General features: G+C 40.3%; 1 protein-coding gene across 1 annotated transcript; it reads left to right on the top strand.

The window, feature by feature from the left end:
* The first annotated feature begins 927 nt into the window (after positions 1-927).
* On the top strand, positions 928-13668 carry LOC105053717 (probable metal-nicotianamine transporter YSL12). Its single transcript, XM_010934975.4, is given in 8 exon segments — positions 928-1337; positions 1340-1546; positions 5570-5733; positions 5911-6008; positions 6103-6182; positions 6185-6236; positions 11938-12127; positions 12242-13668. Coding segments are annotated over 8 exon segments (2178 nt in total). The 5' UTR covers positions 928-1069; the 3' UTR covers positions 13361-13668.
* Positions 13669-18628: the final 4960 nt, after the last annotated feature.

The raw sequence follows: 18628 nt of genomic DNA on the forward strand, positions 1-18628 counted from the left end.
TCCAGCAGGTCGTGTCTAGTAAAATTCGAACCCAACTTGATCCAAGATGCCACAATATAAATCCCTCATTTCACTGCAGAGGATCCCCTCCCGTCGCTTTCTATCTCTCATCTTAGCCGGCGGTCACTTCCAATAGAAATATCCACAATAATGAACCATGTAATTTCATCAATTGAAACCGCATCGAATACGAATTTTTTTGTATTCATATTAGTTTTGTTCAACAAATATTTATATAGATACAAATATTAGCGAAATACTAAAATTTATATTTATATTTATTTTAAATAAATATAAATATAAATTATGTACTAAAAATATGGATATAAATATGAAAATAAATTAGATAATTAAATTTTATGACAACAGAATAAAAATGTTACTATATTGATAGTATATTAAGTTAATAACATATTAATATGATCATATATTTTATTTTAAAATTTATAAATATTATATAAAATTAAATAAAATTATAAATTGAATCGAATATGTGAATACAGATAGTGATCTATCCATATCCATATTCATTTTTCTTGATGGATATAGATATAGATATAAATACTAATCAAATGCTTAATTTTTTTATCAATATTTGAATAGATTCAAATATGATAATAAATTTAGATGAATGTTATTTGCTCTGCTTTCACGCCTATTGTATATGAAATTATATCTTCTAATATGTTCAAGGGGAGTTCAAAGTCACACGCCATCGATTTAGGTGGGTTTTGAACTCCTTCATGAGAAAGGTCCCCGCGGGGTCCAGAGTTTTTCTGAAACGACACGGGTTCCACGCTAGTTGCGGATCATGCCAATTACGGCCGTTTGTCGCCATGAATCTTCTCGTCCATCTTGGCTATCATAAGAACGAGCGGTTGAGAATTGTGATTGGCGTGGCGCTCCCCTAAGATCTCCTATCGCGTGGGCGGCCACTAGAAAAGTAGATCCTGCTGACCGATGCCTCTACGGACAGCTAGAGATCCCAAATACCAGCGAATCCAAGGCTTATCCATCTCTCCAATTTCTCTCACCCAACAAACAGCGCTCCCCTCCAGCTCAGTCCGAAATGGCCACCGAAGAAAACAGCAATGGCGGGCGAGAGACGTGGGCCACGGATCGGGAGGCAGAGATGGTGGTGGAGGAGGAGGAGATGGTGGTGGAGATGAGCCACCACCGCCGGAGGACGAACAAGAAGGAAACCGAGGAAGGGAAAGGGGAAGAAAGATCGGAGGACAAAACGATGTCGATGGAGAAAGCCTTCGAGGGGAAGCGGGTGCCGACATGGAGGGAGCAGCTTACGCTGCGGGCTTTCGTGGTCTCCTTCTTCCTCTCGGTGTGTTTAGCATCATCGTGATGAAGCTCAACCTCACCACCGGCATCATCCCCTCCCTCAACGTCGCCGCCGGTCTCCTCGGTTTCTTCTTCATCAAGACCTGGACCAAAGCCCTCGAGAAGACGGGCCTTCTCCGACTCCCCTTCACCCGCCAGGAGAACACCGTCATCCAGACCTGCTGCGTCGCCGCCTACGACATCGCCTTCAGCGGTAATTAATTACTTCTGTTCTTTCTCTCTTCTCCTCCTCCTTACCTCACCGTACATCCGCCATTGATTGCTAGTTTGCTCCTCTTTTTTTTTTTTTCTTTTCTTTTTAGTCGCTATCTATCAGATGAGGTCGGATGACATTTGGCTGCGTTTTTTGTCTTGTTCTGAACTATGGAACGAAGACCGATATTTTGGAACGGTGGAGGTGGAGGTTGGCCCACCAAGAGGCGACGTTTGGAAGCCTATGACTTCAGTTTTCATTAATAATCAGTTATTTTAGCTGCCGAGTACTAAAGTATAAAAAAAATAAATCAGAAAAAATAGTTCTGACATTAGGGGTAAATTATATTTACAATTAATAGCTTGAAAACGACGGTGTATTCTTATTCAACACTTTAACTTAACGGAATATAGGATCCGACATACTATATTAGCAAAAAATTTAACAATAATTGGAATAATCTTAAGTGATATAATTGCTGTCCAAGGGTAAAAGAAAGTATATGTATCCTCCTCCAAACTCAAGGGTGATTTTGATTTTGCATATAAAGTGGATGATTTTACTCGTGCTGTTAATTTAATTGGGTGTAAGCATAGGTTTTATAAAGTAGTAACTGTAAGTGTGATAAATGTAAACCTCAGGGAGGTTTCTAGAATTTACTCTAAAAGAAAAAAAATTCTGTGCAGCTGGAGGGTATCAAATGTAGATGGGTCTCATTTGGATTGGGTTTATTTCTATCCATGTCCCAAACTGAATTGGCTAAAGCCACACCTACAATAGACCCAAGAATAATTAGGTATCGTATGGGGTAAGGGATCATAATTCAGTAGTTGTTAGACAAATTTCACCTATGCTTTGGACTATTTTCCTTTGAGCTGCTAAATGCTACTTTTGATAAAAAGCCTCTTCATCACTATGGAACATGTCTAACATGCATCAGTCAGGTCAGATTGGATATAAACTCTCTTTCTATATTGTTGCTACGCCATGAAAGTGGGTTAGTTTTCCCAGTCAGCATGCTGCTAATGCCGGTAGTCTTAAACTCAATGATCAAGAGTCAATTGAATGTGCCCAGATGAATCATGTGTAGGCAGTGGAAACTATGGGCAAAAGGTCTTACACTAAATCTGTCTTGGAAGAACGAGGAAAAAACTGGAATGGATTTATCGGAATGAAATGCAAGTGGAAAGTAACGTACAAATTGGAATCACCATTCCTGTTCGGCTGTTCGATTTATTGACACATGAAGAAATGCATGGGAAAAGAATGATAATTCTTAGATATAATTTAGCTAGTGATATATTAGAGAAGAATAAATTTTGCATTAACTTTTAAAAGTATTCTTTTAATAAGAAATATAATCAAATTTTAGAATAATAACATACATACATGCATGCATGCATGCATGCATGGATGGATGGATGGGGGGGACCCGGGGATGGGGCTTTTGTGATATTACACACATATATCAAACTTTTAAGTAACATCCTTTATAATATTATTTTATTGTAATTTTTATTCATATCCTACATTTTGATCAGTATATTTTCTTATACCTATTATTTATTTTTTGGTACTTTTTTCTTGTTTGCATTCTCATAATTTTTATCCTTTATTTCTATTTATTATTATTAAGGATTCTTTATTTATTTTTATTTTCTATATTATTCATATCTATATCTATTTTTATTTTTATTTACATTTTTGCATTCTCTATTTTTATTTATTTCATATTGGGGGATGGGGAGGTGGCGATAGGGCTAGCCTCCATCGGTGGCACCACCGCAGTCGGAGAGACAAGTTTTGTGTGATTTTTTTTTAGGAATAATTTTGTCCAAATTTTTTTTGCAATTTTGTTAAAAAAGTGGTAATTTGGATTGCCACCTCTCCCCAAGCATCTATATTCCTCATGGGAGGCAATGTAGATTGCAAGGCAATCTGGATTGCCACCCAAAAAGCATACCAAACACAATAGTCGGATGGACCCACTTTAAATTGCTGACAATCTAGATAAACTATCAGCTACCAAAGGCAACCAAAGAGAATAACAGAAGATAAGAGAATTATTAAAATAGAGTTCTAAGTCTCCTTTCTTTCAATGATTGAATAAATAAAACAGATTGCAATCCCTTTATTTATACTAGTATGGTCCAAGTCCTAAAGTTCAAGATGGATTTCTCCTCTAATTAGAAATTGTTTTAACTTCCCCTAAATAGTCATGACTAGGAGAATATTCACAAAAAAGATAAAAATCTTCATGGTCCTGGGTCTCAACTTCTACAAAAACTTTCCTTTATGTTGCATTATCTAATTCCTCCTTGCGTGATCAAAGTCTTACCTTAAAAGGAAATTTTGACTTTGACCTGCCCACTTTTAGGCCCCAAATGTTGTTGTAGGATAATGTTCACTGCATGCAACAAACCCTTCGGGGTAGATATAATCTCATAGTAGTTCTGAGAGCTATGTTTTGGCACCTGGTATGCTGAAAGCCAACGCTATATGAGAAGATTATGTTCTCTGAAGGTTACCGTTTGCAGCTGAGTGCTTGATGTCCTGGATGTTGCTCCACAATCCCATCCAGACTTACCTGGAATGGTCATAGTGATCCACAAGTGTTCCAGGATGATCGTAGCTCCATCTGTGAGGCTCTATATGCAAACCACTTCATGCCATTCAAGTCATTAGGGTACTCAAACCCATAGCTTCTCACAAACTAGTGGAACTTCAAATCATGTAGGAATGTGCTGATGCAATATGTTTATGTACTTCTCAATTATCTCGGAACCTTCTCTATTCAAATTTCTAAAGGATAATAGGAAACCATTATAACAATCAAAACATTTACAGATAGAGAGAGATATGAGTACCATGCCTATTTATAGAAATCAGTATTAAAGACTTTAAAATCATTGATAGAATTTTTAAAAAAAAATTAATGAAAAGTTTACTTTGAATGGAAAAACATGCTTTTGGCCGGTTCCATTAGTCTTGTTAGTTAGCTGAGAAAGCTTTGGCCAATTTAGTTTGGGCTGAGAAACCTCAGAGTTGGTCTTGCTTCTCCCCTTACTTTTGAACTTGAGCTCAACTTGATCAATCAGCTCAAGCTAAGGTTGCTTGATCTTGAGCTTGACTTCCTCAATACATACTTATGTTTTGCAATTCTAAATATAGGTTTAAACTTAGCCATCTTCATGAGTTTACTGCTTTATTTAGTTCATTGTCTCTACATATTATAAATTTATACAATATTGACTGTATTGACTGAAAATTTAGCAAGCATACTCTAGCTTGGTTTAATTTTTAATATACAGTTCTAGCCTTAGTTAAAGCTGAAGCTCAATTTGTTCTGTCATTGAAACTTAACAAGACAGAGAAAAATAGCTTAAAATATTAAATAATGATAACATGAAACACATCAATAGCAACATCATCATCATGAATGATATTAGGTATCTCAAATTTACGCCTAAATTGTGTGAGATTAAGGGAATCATGAGAAACATCAGTGTGACTATGTTGGGACAATTATAGAAGCATGTATACAGTTTCCACCTCTACCAGGTTGTTGCTTAAGCTGTACCTTGCTTTTGCAATCAACAGAAAAGCAATGTGATGTAGGGCATTCTGAAGGGGCAATGGTTATTTTTTTGAACTGATAAGTAGCTCATTAAGTTATTAACCTTGTAAACTTAAGTGTAAGATGTTGATTTTGTTGACTATCCATTGGTACTGGAGAATACCATATTAGAGAGTAACATTCTATTTCTGTGATTTAGTTGTTCGATGATATTACAGAAAAGCCTAAGTTATTTGATTTGCATATGTACTAATCTATCTAGGTCTAGAAGCCATTGTTCAAAACATTGTGACACAACAAGGGTATTCCGTTGCTCTTCAGAAACAAAATAATGGAATGCTTGATTTTCACCAGTAGATAACTCTTTAACTGAATGCCTTTTCCATGTAGTACTGTTTGTTCTCATGATTTGGGTGTCAATTATACAATTCTATCCTTATAAACAGGTGGCTTTGGAAGTTACCTTTTTGGTATGAGCGGAAGAATTGCCAAACAAGCATCTGAAGCCAACAATGAGCAGGACATCAAAGACCCAAAATTAGGATGGATGATTGGATTTCTCTTTGTCGTTAGTTTTCTTGGACTCTTCTCCCTTGTGCCTCTAAGAAAGGTAATTCTTCCCCGACATATATATCTAGTGTTTCAAGTGTCTCGATAGAAAACGGTCAATGTGATCAATCCATCAACAGATTGCAATTAAAACTTCGAGCTTTCATGTCTTTATTTCTTATAAGCTTTTGAAGGATGGTGCACTTGGTGACTTTTACTAATCAAAAATATGTTTCAGATCATGATCATTGACTACAAGCTGATCTACCCAAGTGGTACTGCAACTGCTTTTCTTATTAACGGCTTCCACACTCCTGAGGGTGCAAAGCTTGCAAAGTAACTCCTAAAAGATCCAATGAATCAACTAGTCTGCATCTTTTGCATTTTTATTGTTTCCCCTTGCGTTACATGAAGCTGCTGTATATTTCAGGAAACAAGTGAGGACATTGGGCAAGTTCTTCATCTCCAGTTTTCTTTGGGGATTCTTCCGGTGGTTCTACACTGCCGGAGATGATGTGGATTTGCGGCCTTCCCTACATTTGGTCTTAAAGCTTATGAAAATGAGTAACATGTTTGAACTTTAAGCCTTTTCTTGCAAATACCTCTAGTTTTCATTTCTTTCGTTTCTTCCAATAAAGGGGTCTTAACATAATGTGTGTTGCTGTAAGTCTCCGGACTGACATCAGTCACCCACCGACGTGAAACTTAGGTCTGGTTGATGGGGCCCTTCCTTTTAAGGAAACCTACAATGGATGTCTGCTTACACCGGAGGTGCTCCGGTGGTGGACCCTCTGATGGTTAAATTAGTCAGAATTTGAGAACAGAGAAGAAAGAAGAGAGAAAAATGAGGAGAGAGTGTGGATACTAGTCTCTGTGGATGTGCTTGCTTGCTTTAGAGTTTCTTGGTTATCTCTCTTTATAGAGACGGAGCTGTTGGCTGTTATGTCTAAATCTGGTAGGCCGTTAACCCTAATATTGTAGATTGTTAGTCTTAATCGGATAGGCCGTTAGGTCTTCATGTACTTCCCGAAGAGCATAGTTAGCTTTGAAAAGCTGAAGGCATTTGAGTAGAGGGAGAAAGTATGACCTTTTGTACAGCCTCCCTTTGAAGAGGACGTACTATGGGCCTTGTCGCTTGATCTTTTGAGTTTCCATTGGGTTGGAGGGAGGACGCCACTAGTGAGATAACTCAAGAGTGGGTCTATCCAGCTTGTTCTTGATCGGCTTGCATGACTGCGGCGATTCTTCATTGTTGAGCCTTTCTAGATGCTCAAGGAGGACCTTTCAACTAAGGTCGGTGCCCCTGAGGCGGTAGTTGGGATAGCATATCTACCTCAGGCATTTTTGGTCCTCAATATCCGTTGAACTTTGAATTTCTTAAAAGCCAAGGACAGTTCCTTGATTCTTTGCAGTACCTTATCATTGTTTGCTCTTAAGTTCCATACTCCCCCTGGACATGACCAGCGATCAGTTGGGAGTCGATGAAGATCCTAATTCGTTTCACCCCAAGTTCTTTGGCAATGCTGAGGCCCATGCTTAGAGCCTCATACTCGGTTCCGTTATTAGAGGTGTTAAAATCAAACCGTAGTGCATATTCGGTCACAACTCCATCCAGATTGGTAAGAATGAGCCTAGCTCTGCTTTTTGAGAATTGAAGGCTCTGTTGATGCGTAAGATCCATTGAGGCCCATCGATCTTTTTCTTGGATGCCTTCACGATTGTTTCCTCAAGAATGATGTTTTCAGCAATGTAGTTTGTCAAAACTTGAGCTTTCATAGCAGATTGGGGCCGATATTCGATATTGATCTCGTTGAGCTCGATTGTCCATTTCATCATTCAACCCAAGATGTCGGGCCTTTGCAGGATGGCTTTTAGTGGTTGATCAATTAAAACCACTGCCAAATGGGCTTGGAAGATCAAAGTCACTGTGTTGACATAATAAGGGCAAGGACAATCTTCTCCGATTTGAAGAATTCGGTCTCAACATCTTGCAGTACCTTGTGTACGTAGTATATTGGCTTCTGGACCTTTCCTTCCTTTTGGATCAGTATCGAACTCACTGCAAAAGGTGAAACAACTAAATATAGGTATAGGATTTCACCTACATCCGATTTGGATAGCAACGATGGTGACCTGAGGTAGTCCTTGAGGTCTTTAAACACAGTTCAACACTCCTCTATCCACTTGAAATCCTTAGCTTGGCACAGAACTTTAAAGAATGTGAGACATCTTTTAGCTAACTTTGAGACAAACCAGCTGAGGGTAGTTATTCTCCCCATGAGGCGCTATACATCCTTTTTAGAGGTCGGGTGCTTCATTTTGAGGATTGCTTGGATTTGCTTTAGATTTGCTTCGATCCCTCGCTGTGCCACCATGAACCTTAAGAATTTTTTCAAGGTGACTCTGAAGGCGCACTTTGTGGGATTGAGCTTCATCTAGTGCTACCTTAATTTTTCAAAGGCTTCCTCCAGGTTGGCTATGTACTGATCTATTTTGATAATTTTTACTAGCATATCGTCCCTGTATATCTCCATATTGCGGTTAATTTGGTCTTTGAATACCTTATTACTGAGGTGCTGATATGTTGTATCTATATTTTTTAATCCAAACGATATTACTTTATAACAATACAAACTTTTACTGGTGATGAACGCTATCTTTTTCTCATCCTCAGACGCTATTTGGATCTGACTATATCCAGAGAACGCATCCATGAAGCTTAGGAGCTTGTATTCCGAGGTGGCATCCACGAGCTAATCAATCTGTGGTAACAGAAAGCTATCCTTTAGATAGGTTTTGTTGAGATCGATATAGTCGATGCATATCCTCCACTTATCGTTAGCCTTCTTTACCATCACCACGTTCACCAGCCAATCTGGGTAATGGGCTTCTCGGATGAAGCTCGCCGTTAGAAGTTTGTCCACCTCATCTACCATCTGTTGTCGATCTAGCACGAAGCTCCTCTTTTTTTGCTGGACCAGATGATGTCTAGGGTCAACATCTAACCTATGAACAGTGATTTTAGGATGAATACCTCCATGTCGGATACCGATTAAGCAAAGATATCAGCATTTGCCTATAAGAATTGTAGCAAGCGGGCTCGCAGGTTGGTTGATAGTATGGTCCCGATTTGGATTGTCCTAGTTGGGTCCTTCTCCTAGAGCAGCACAGACTCCAGTTGCTCACCAGGCTCATCTCGGGTTTCTTTGAGCTCTTCTCGATGGTCGAGGTTTTCGATTGACAGAGATTCCATGGGCTTCTTTCCTTTTACTGAAGCCATGAAGCACTGGTGGGCTAGTATTTGATCTCCTCAGATCTCACCAATCCCATGTTGTTGGGAATCTTACAAAGAGATGGTATGTAGATGCTATTGCCTAGAGCGCGTTGAGCCTGGATCAACCGATTATGGCGTTGTAGGTGGATGGAACTCGGACCACCAAAAAAGTTAGTGGCATGGTAGTTTGCTGAGGCTCCTATCTTGTCGTGATAGGTAGGGTTATTTCTCCCTCGACCAAGATGAATCCCCTGATAACCCAACAGAGGGGGTATTGACTCTTTTCAGCTGGTAGTTTCATTCTTTGAAAAGTATCATAAAACAAGTACCGAGCTTTCATTATCAATGAAGATTCTCTTTACATCATAATTTGCTATCATCATGGAAATGACGATAGCATCATCATAAGGAGTTTGAACTCCTTGGATGTCCTTATTAGAAAAAGAAATTACATCGTTTGTCCACTGCCTCTTCGGGGATGGGTTCTTAATCGGCCCTCTGTCTTTCTATCCCCGATGAACCTCAAGATCATGTTGATTATGCCAGCTATCAGATGATTGTCGTTATTTTCCTCTGGTTGGTATTAAGGCGACTGTTTGGATGTCTGATTCTCTTATTCTGGAACATAGTTCCCAAGGTATCCTTTTCGAATCAGGGCTTTAATTTTATCATTCAACTGACGACACTCGATGTCATGGCTGATGTCACGATGGAATTGACAGTACTTATTTTGGTTCTATCTTATCGCGGTGCTTTCATTGGCTCTAGCCGATGAAGGTATTTCTCTCCATCGATCTTCATGAGGATCTGGGACTAAGGTGCGGACAGGAGTTTATGGGTGTTGAACTAATGGTGGGCTCCTGGCCTCGGGTTCTTCGATTGGTGGGAGGATTTGGCCTCACTCTGAGGTCCCTGGGCTCCTCTTGGGGGGTGCTTTCTATTTCCTTCTTTCTTATTTTTTCATCCCATTGATGGATGGCTGCTGCTTCCTCAGCCTATGCATACTTTCGAGTGCAGCCGAGGAGGTCAGCATAGTTCTTTGGAAAGTTCTTATCAAGGAAGAAGAGTAGGTGGTTGCTCTAAAGTCTCCTTTTTAGAGCCGACATCGTGACCTCATTGAGGTTGCAAATTTCTAGTGTGGTCCAGCAACTGTCCCTCCATTTGCTAGATAGAGAAGAGGCTATTGGAGTTCATCGGTCAGGGCAGTTGCTATCAAACTATGCAACGACCTACCTATTGAGCTATTCGAAGGAGTAGATGACCCCCGGTTGAAGACTGGAGTACCATGCTCACACTGACTTCTTGAGAATGCTTGGGAAAGCAAGGTAGAGGAGGGCATCTGAGGCCCTCTGAAGCATCATGAGCGTCTGGTCCAGTACCCCTCAAGGTAGTCCAATGGATTCGAGGATCCATCGAAAAGTTCCACTGGTAGCATCTTGAACGGAGGTGGAATTGGTTCGTCCAATATTCTTTGGGCAAAAGGTGGGCACATAGTGAAGCTAAAGGGGTTGTCAGGCTTTCGATCCCCTTCTTGGTACAACTCAAGCCTCCACTTGATCTTTCGGATCTTTTGCTTGAGATTGTGCTCATGTCGAGATCTCTTGGGGCAGTGAGAGTATCCAGAACTGAGTCTCCTCCGAGGATTTGCAGGTTTGGTGCTGCCAATCCACTCTCTCAAAGCTTTATTGGGGTAAGAGAGATCGGTAGATGGCCAACTCAAAATATTGAGAGCATCGGGAGGCCTCTTCAGGCTCCTAGGGTGGGACAGGCAGCTATGTTGTGATGGAGTAGCCTGAGGAGGTTGCTCCTGCCGATTCTGCTTCTCCATTGCTTGCTGGTACTGCTGGACAGCAGTGGTAAGCGCCTGGACCTACTGGATCAGGATGTTGAATTATTGGTGGTTGCTGCTATGGTGGGTGAAGTCAGGTCCGCCATTGAAGGTTTTGAGTTCTGCTGGCCGGGATGTATGGCGTGGAAAGCAGTGGAAGTATCCTACATCCATGTTCTCATCATCTTCTTCCTCCCTTCATAAAATGGATGACAAGGGCCCTTACTCTAGCATCAATATGTTGCGGCAAGTCTTCGGACCGGCGTCAGCTATCCACAAACATGAAACTTAGGTTTGATTGATGGAGCACTCCTCGAGGAAACTACAATAGAAGTTCGCTTGTGCTAGAGGTGCTCTAGTGGGTAGATCCTCCGATGGTTAAGTTAGCTGGAACTTGAGAATAGGGAAGAAAGAAGAGAGAAAAATGGAGAGAAAGTGTCGATACTATTCTCTATGCGTGTGCTTGCTTTAGGATTCCTTGCTATCTCTCTTTATAAAGATGGAACTGTAAGTTGTTATTGCCTAAATCCAATAGGCCATTAGGCCTTAATATTGTAGGTTGTTAGGCCTTAATCGATAGGCTGTTAAGATAGAAAATCTACCCATTAACTTGCAAATGTGGTTGTTAGTTGTGGAGCCAGTTGTCCATGTTCTAGAAATCATTGGGAAATTTTGATGATCTAACCCCGCCATTGAGATGGTTGGTGGCTTGAGGTCGGCATGGCATCGGGATGTACCCTCGGTTTGGATTCGAGGTCAGTTGAATGCATAAGAGGTTATAATCCTTAGGATGGTGTTGTCCGATGTCTGGATTGGCTTTCGCTGAGCTGGAGTCGATACTTGCCAGATCAGTTGGTGATGGGGTCGGCTATCACCTGGGGTCATTGGCTTGTATTATCTTTCCCCGGGTCGAACTTATCACGTGGTTGAGGTTGTCTCGGTCTGAAACTGAAGTGCTCTAGTTGGTGAAAATTAGCTCACCCAAATGACTCATACCCCAACAATATGTAAGATATTTGTATATATCTGCTCAATTAATAAAAGAAAGAACCTAATTTTAAGTTGTTTAGTTGTTAAAATCATGGATAAATCATTGACAAAATCATGATTCTCTGATCTTGATAATCTACATGGTGCTGATGAGACATTAATTGTTACCATAGGTTTTTCTTTGATTTCTCGGCAACTTATGTTGGAGTTGGAATGATCTGCCCATACATTGTGAACATATCTGTTCTCCTTGGAGGCATCCTTTCATGGGGAATCATGTGGCCTCTTATAGCTAATAAGAAGGGCAGTTGGTACCCTGCAGATATCCCATCAAGCAGTCTTCATAGCTTGCAGGGCTATAGGGTAATTATTCACTCTTTTTCTTGCTTCTGTTGTTCTTGCTTGTGTTTTAACTACAACTACCAAGTGCGACTTCTACACTTAACCTTGTTATTATATTCATGTTCTCTTCTACAGGTCTTCATAGCCATTGCCATGATTCTTGGAGATGGTCTCTACAACTTCCTCAAGGTCCTATCTGGAACAATTTCCTCCATCATTTCTATAGTGCGTAGCAAAGGCTCCACAAGCACTCTTCCTGTCTCAGATAATGGTCATTCTGTCACCACAACTACCACCACATCCTTTGATGACCAACGTCGAACAGAAATATTTCTTAAAGATCAAATTCCAAAATCAGTCGCATATGGGGGTTATGTTGCAGTCGCCATTATCTCCATTGCCACCCTTCCCCACATCTTCCCTCAACTGAAATGGTACTATGTGTTGGTTTCTTACATCTTTGCACCGGTATTAGCCTTCTGCAATGCCTATGGTTGTGGCCTCACTGATTGGTCTCTTGCCTCCACCTATGGAAAGCTTGCCATATTTCTTATCGGAGCTTGGGCAGGTGCCTCTCATGGTGGTGTGCTGGCAGGCCTTGCAGCTTGTGGTGTAATGATGAGCATTGTATCTACAGCTTCAGATCTCATGCAGGACTTCAAGACGGGATACCTGACATTAGCCTCACCAAGGTCCATGTTTGTTAGCCAAGTCATTGGAACAGCAATGGGTTGTGTGATTGCTCCATGTGTTTTCTGGCTTTTCTACAAGGCTTTCAATGACCTTGGCTTGCCTAATAGTGAATATCCAGCTCCTTATGCCATTATTTACCGGAACATAGCAATACTTGGTGTTGATGGCATCTCATCACTACCAAAGCACTGCCTCACTCTCTGCTGCATATTCTTTGCTGCTGCTATTCTCATTAACTTGATCAGAGATTTTTCTCCTAAGAAGGTTGCGAGGTTCATACCGCTTCCTATGGCAATGGCGATACCTTTCTATATTGGGTCATACTTTGCTATTGATATGTGTGTAGGGAGCTTGATATTATTTGTGTGGGAAAAGATTAACAAGACGCAGGCAGATGCATTTGGTCCTGCAGTGGCCTCTGGCTTGATATGTGGTGATGGGTTATGGACTTTACCTCAATCTCTGCTAGCTCTGGCTAAAGTGAAGCCGCCGATATGCATGAAGTTCCTGTCAAGGAAAATGAATGACAGAGTGGATGATTTCATTGCTAAGTTATCATAGTTTCTTCTTCTTGGACCGATGAAAAACCAAAAGTAAGAAATATATTCAAGGATCGACTAGGCAACCTGCTTATCAACAAACACTAAAGCACCTAATGTGGGGGAATGCATTGTGTAACTGCTGTTTGAGTCAACTTGTATTTCATATGTTTCATGTTTCTTATAATGTATGATTTCTAAACAGATCAAGTTATTGGGGAAATAAGCTAGAAGTTCTCCTGTCTTGATATATCAATTGTAAATGGGTCGGCTAAGTGGAGACATTACCACATATATGTAAATAAAGCTGAAGGTTGAATTTATGAGAAAGAGCTGTATATAGAGATGATTCAGTGTTGTGCATCTGATACCAATGCCAATTATTAATGACCAAAGTTAATGAGATTGTTTGGCATTGTAATATTAAACAACTATGTTAAAAACAGTGCAGCTGCACAATGGGTACAAAATCAGGCTTGTAAGAATCTCCTCCTTCGAGATTCATCTGCAGTCCTTGATGTTTGACGTTCTTGCCTTTAGCATGAATTTCGAACATGTCTTTCATACATTCTTCCAAATTAAGCACCCAACCCTTCTATATCCACTCTCTTTCTGCAACCACATCTCTTTGATCAAGCCTTTTATTCTCGTACCTGAATTCCATTAGAGCTTTTTCAGACTAATTGTTCATAATTCAGTGCTGAGCTTTGCAATCCAAAAAGCACCATCTTGAAGCACAGGGTGCAAATGGATCGGATTGACCTGTGACGATCTGTTTAGACTCAATTCAACCCATTTTAAAGGATCTATGGGTCACCCTATTACATTTTCCGGATTCAATTTGGGTTTACTGAATTCGGTCTCCCGACTTGACCACTTAGTTTTGTAACTTGATTTGGATCTCATGCTCAATGATCTGACTTGATCTGACTTGGTTCGAACTTAGTATTGGATCCAAACGGCCAAGTCCATATCATAAAACTGAGGGTAAATCAGAAATATTTTAAGATCTGCAAAAATATCTCCATAAAGGCTTCATGAATGAGCTTGCAAGAACCAATAGGAGGAGGGATCAGAATGATTAAAGATGGGGAAATTCTGGTGTTTATTCTGTTCATTGTTTTGCAAGTTTATTTATTAATATGGGTTTGTAGCTCTTCATACTGCAGCAATTTGGAATTTCTCTCGACCTGACCTGATCTTCTATCGGATTGAGTTTGAGTCCAATATTAGGACTCGATTAAGAAATCAGATTGAGTCGGGTCACTCATGACCCGGTCCAACGTTACCCATTTGCACCCTAAGCTTATCCTCGGAGGCTGTTTTACCTATTAATTCCTGGACTTTTTCAATTCAGCCACAAATCCACTGTAATTCATGTTTCACTTGAGGACTGCCTTGCAATCCAAAGAACACACCTTAAAGCTAAGCCTTAGAGGCCGTTTCACCTATTAATTCCTAGACTCTTTCAATTAAGCCAAAAGTAAGTGTCTGTTCCACTTGAGGACTAGAAAGCTTAACTTTTCCAATTCTAGAAAATTGCTCAATATTATGAAATACATGTACAGAACTTGCTTAAGCTCTTCCTTGCCATTATTTCCTGTTTGTTGTTGTCCGATCTTTTTGCAATTCGCTGTACTCCATTTCCTATTTGTTCACAAAATCTACTAGCTCCAATTCCCCAACACCCAGCATGTTATCTAGCATCATGCCATCCCTTTTTTTTTTTGGTGAAACTGAGGAGCCAGTGGATATGCATTGAAGAAACATCAAATGAGTACATAAGAGGACATATAGACAAATAGTATAATTATAGGAAGAAAACAAAGTCTCCTGCACTTGAAACAAAAGGACGAGCAAGAAACGCAACACCCACGGGCCTGTTTTGATACGCGGGCTCAAAATCCAATGAGATTCGTGAATTGGACTAGCTTAATCAGAAAAAAATTAGCCTGATCTAGATTTGTATTCACAAATATCAAGGTGCTTCTAGAGTGGGCCAGTCCGAATCTGATAAGAAGAAAAAAAGATCTCATTGGACAAGCTTAGTTAGAAAAAATTAGCCGGAGCTAGATTTGTATTCATAAATATCAAGGGGCTTTTGGAGTGGACCGGTTCGAATCTAACAGGGAGACAAAAGAGGATCCAATGAATTTTTTTTTTCTTATGGGATTCGGCTCTAAAAACCCTCGATATTTATGAATACAAGTCTAGCTCAAATTATTTTTTTCTAATTCAGCTGATCCAACCTATGAATCCCATGAGATTTTGGATCTAGATATTCAAACAGGCTCAAAGAGGAAAAATAAATCACAACCTATAATTAGGAAGCTGATTCCTCCATTAAGCTTAAAAAATTTCTAGATCCCGAACTTCACTTCTGTGATGGTCCACCCTACTCGACTGCGGGCCTTTCCCCCGCTGGCCCTGGCTGGAGTGGCTACGGGAGCGAACGCTATCTTATTGGGTTCCCGGGAGCTTCCGGTTTCTCTTTCCTCTGGCTCGGCCTTTAATCATCCCTAACCACCGACTAGGACATGTTGCGGCCAATCGCCTCGTCGTCCGACCGCCGGAGAACGAGCACCTGCAAAAACGAGAAGTCCGCACTGACCGGAGGCGGCTCCGGCGGGGACCCTCCGATGGTCAAGTCAGAGAGGTGACTGGGCAACAGCGAAATGAAGACAGAGAGCTCGATCGAGGGAGAGAGGGAGAGGGAGCGAGCCTGTGATTTGGAGTCGAGAAGTGGGGGAGCGGATCCTTGCACTGTTGCCTTCCCCGATTTATATAGTGGAGCACGGTATGGCGCCGTCATTAATGGCGCGGACAAGTGAGGAATTGTCAACTCACTGTGGACTGTCAGAGTCGCCGTGAAAATGTCACATCGCCGTGGGGGCTGTCAAATCACCAGGGTTGACAATGCCCCTGGTAGGACAATGTCCCTAGATGGCCGAGCCGCATGTTGCTGTCAGAGCTGACAAGGTCTGGCGGCTGTACGGCGATCGGAGGAGTTGACCGACCCTAGGTCGGTGGCCAGCTGAGTGGCGTCGGGCCCCTCCGTTGGTCGGCGACCCTTACGTAAGTCGGCCATCAGACTTCTAGGTTCAGTCGGTTGTGGGCCGTTAATTGGTCGGTGATGGCGCCCGTCGGTCGGTCGCTCCGGCTGTCAGTCGGTCGATCGGTCCCTCCGGCCGTCAGTCGGTCGGTCGGTCCCTCCGGCCGTCAGTAGGTCGGTCGGTCGGTCCGGCCGTCAGTCGGTCGGTCGGTCCCTCCGACCGTCAGTCGGTCGCTCCGGCTGTCAGTCGGTCGATCGGTCCCTCCGGCCGTCAGTCGGTCGGTCGGTCCCTCCGACCGTCAGTAGGTCGGTCGGTCGGTCCGGTCGTCAGTCGGATCGTCGGCCTGGTCGTGGCGGGTCGATCCGGCCGTCAGTCGGCGTCCCGCCGTCAGTCGTCGTCCCCCGGCAGTCGTGTCGGTCGGTCGTCCGTCGTCGTCCGTCGGAGTCGTCCTCGGTCGGTCGTCGTCGTCATCGATCGTATCCCCGGACATGCCTGTTGGGAGGAGACCATCCTATGCTGACATCCTTCGAGCTGGTTGCGCTGCCTCTGCTCTTCCTCATGCCCACCCACCCTCGGTCCCCATTAAAAACCAAAGTAACTCCTCTTCTCAGCGCACTATGCTGCTACCCAACAACCCCCTTTCCCGCTGGTTTAAAAACGGTCATTGCTTTCGCTGTGGGGAGGCAGGTCATCTAAGGAAGGTTGTAGGAATCCCTGCAGAAGGTTCAGCCACACCACCAGAACCTATCGCTCGTCTTCCAGTGCCCGTCGGCCTCGCAATATGGAGGTTGAGGGTAGACCTGGTTCTCTTCCTGCATTCTTGCCGGCTGACGATTCTCATAGAGAACAGCTTGGATACTCTCTCTGTTATGGCATCATTGACATCCTCAACTTTCGTCGCACCCCATTTGGATCGGCCACGTAACACGATCACATAAATCCAAAATTTTAAATTAAATTAAAAATTTAATATTTTTATAATTAATAAATAAAAAACCAAGTATCTCAATTAAATAACTCAACGAAGATAAATACCAATAATTTAAGTATCACTATTTTAAATATTTCATAATATCAGAAATTTAACTAATTAAAAAATTAGTAAATTCAGTTCTCGAACTTCACATCTAATCTGACCAGCTATGCATCCTGAAACTCTGAAAGAAAAAAAGAACCAAAGGAGTGAGCTTTACAGTCCAGTAAAAATCTCCATACACTCAGACTAATATAATAATAATATAATTAAAAGATAACTTATGAATAATATCAGAAAAAAATATAAGTCACAAAATCTCATATCAAGTATTCAGTATAACTTAATATCACTATATATATATATATATAATATATATATATATATATAATATATATATATATATATAAACATACATCATATATGATTAAATAATTATTTCATTCAAAAGTGATATACCACACATACATCATTAAATAAAATTTATTTTGCTTAATTATGATTTTATGTCTTCTCACATATATTTTATTAACATGATCCGAATCAATCAATAGATATCTTTAGGATTATGGACTAATCACGATTACAATCCCATCACTACAACAAAACAGGTTAGTAGCGACAAAAAATTTTCGTCTCTAATAATCTTTTTTATCGCTAATATTATTAGTGATAAAATATTCATCACTAATTATTCATCGTAAATAATCACATCATTGATAATATTTTACGATAAAAAAAATTTCATCGCTAATAAAGGATATTTACGACGAACAATGCCGTCGCTAATAAATAAAAAATTAATAACGATGAAAATATTTTTATTGCTATTAATTCTAAAAGTTTTAGCGATGAAAATTTTACGTCGCAAAAAAAAATTTTACAACAAAAATATTTCGTCGCTATTAATTTAATAAAAAAATTTTAGAAAATAAAATTATACAGTATTAGCGATGAAAATATTACATCGTAAATAAGATAATTTTCAATAAAATTTACGTCACTAATAATTATTTATTGAAAAATTAAATTATGTTAGTAAAATATTTTTGACGATGAATGTTTCATCGAAAATAACTCCATCGCTAATAATTTAATAATATTTTTTTTAAAAATAATTTATGAATATATATTTTTAATTTTATATATAATATTTTTTATAAGTTAAAAAAATAAAATAAAAAAATTACATAATAAATTGATAAATAAATTTTATTATTTTATTATATTAAATTAAAATTATAAGAGATTTGAATAAAAAAAA

The sequence above is a fragment of the Elaeis guineensis genome, chromosome 11 (genome assembly GCF_000442705.2).
Source record: "Elaeis guineensis isolate ETL-2024a chromosome 11, EG11, whole genome shotgun sequence".
Lineage (NCBI taxonomy): Eukaryota > Viridiplantae > Streptophyta > Magnoliopsida > Arecales > Arecaceae > Elaeis > Elaeis guineensis.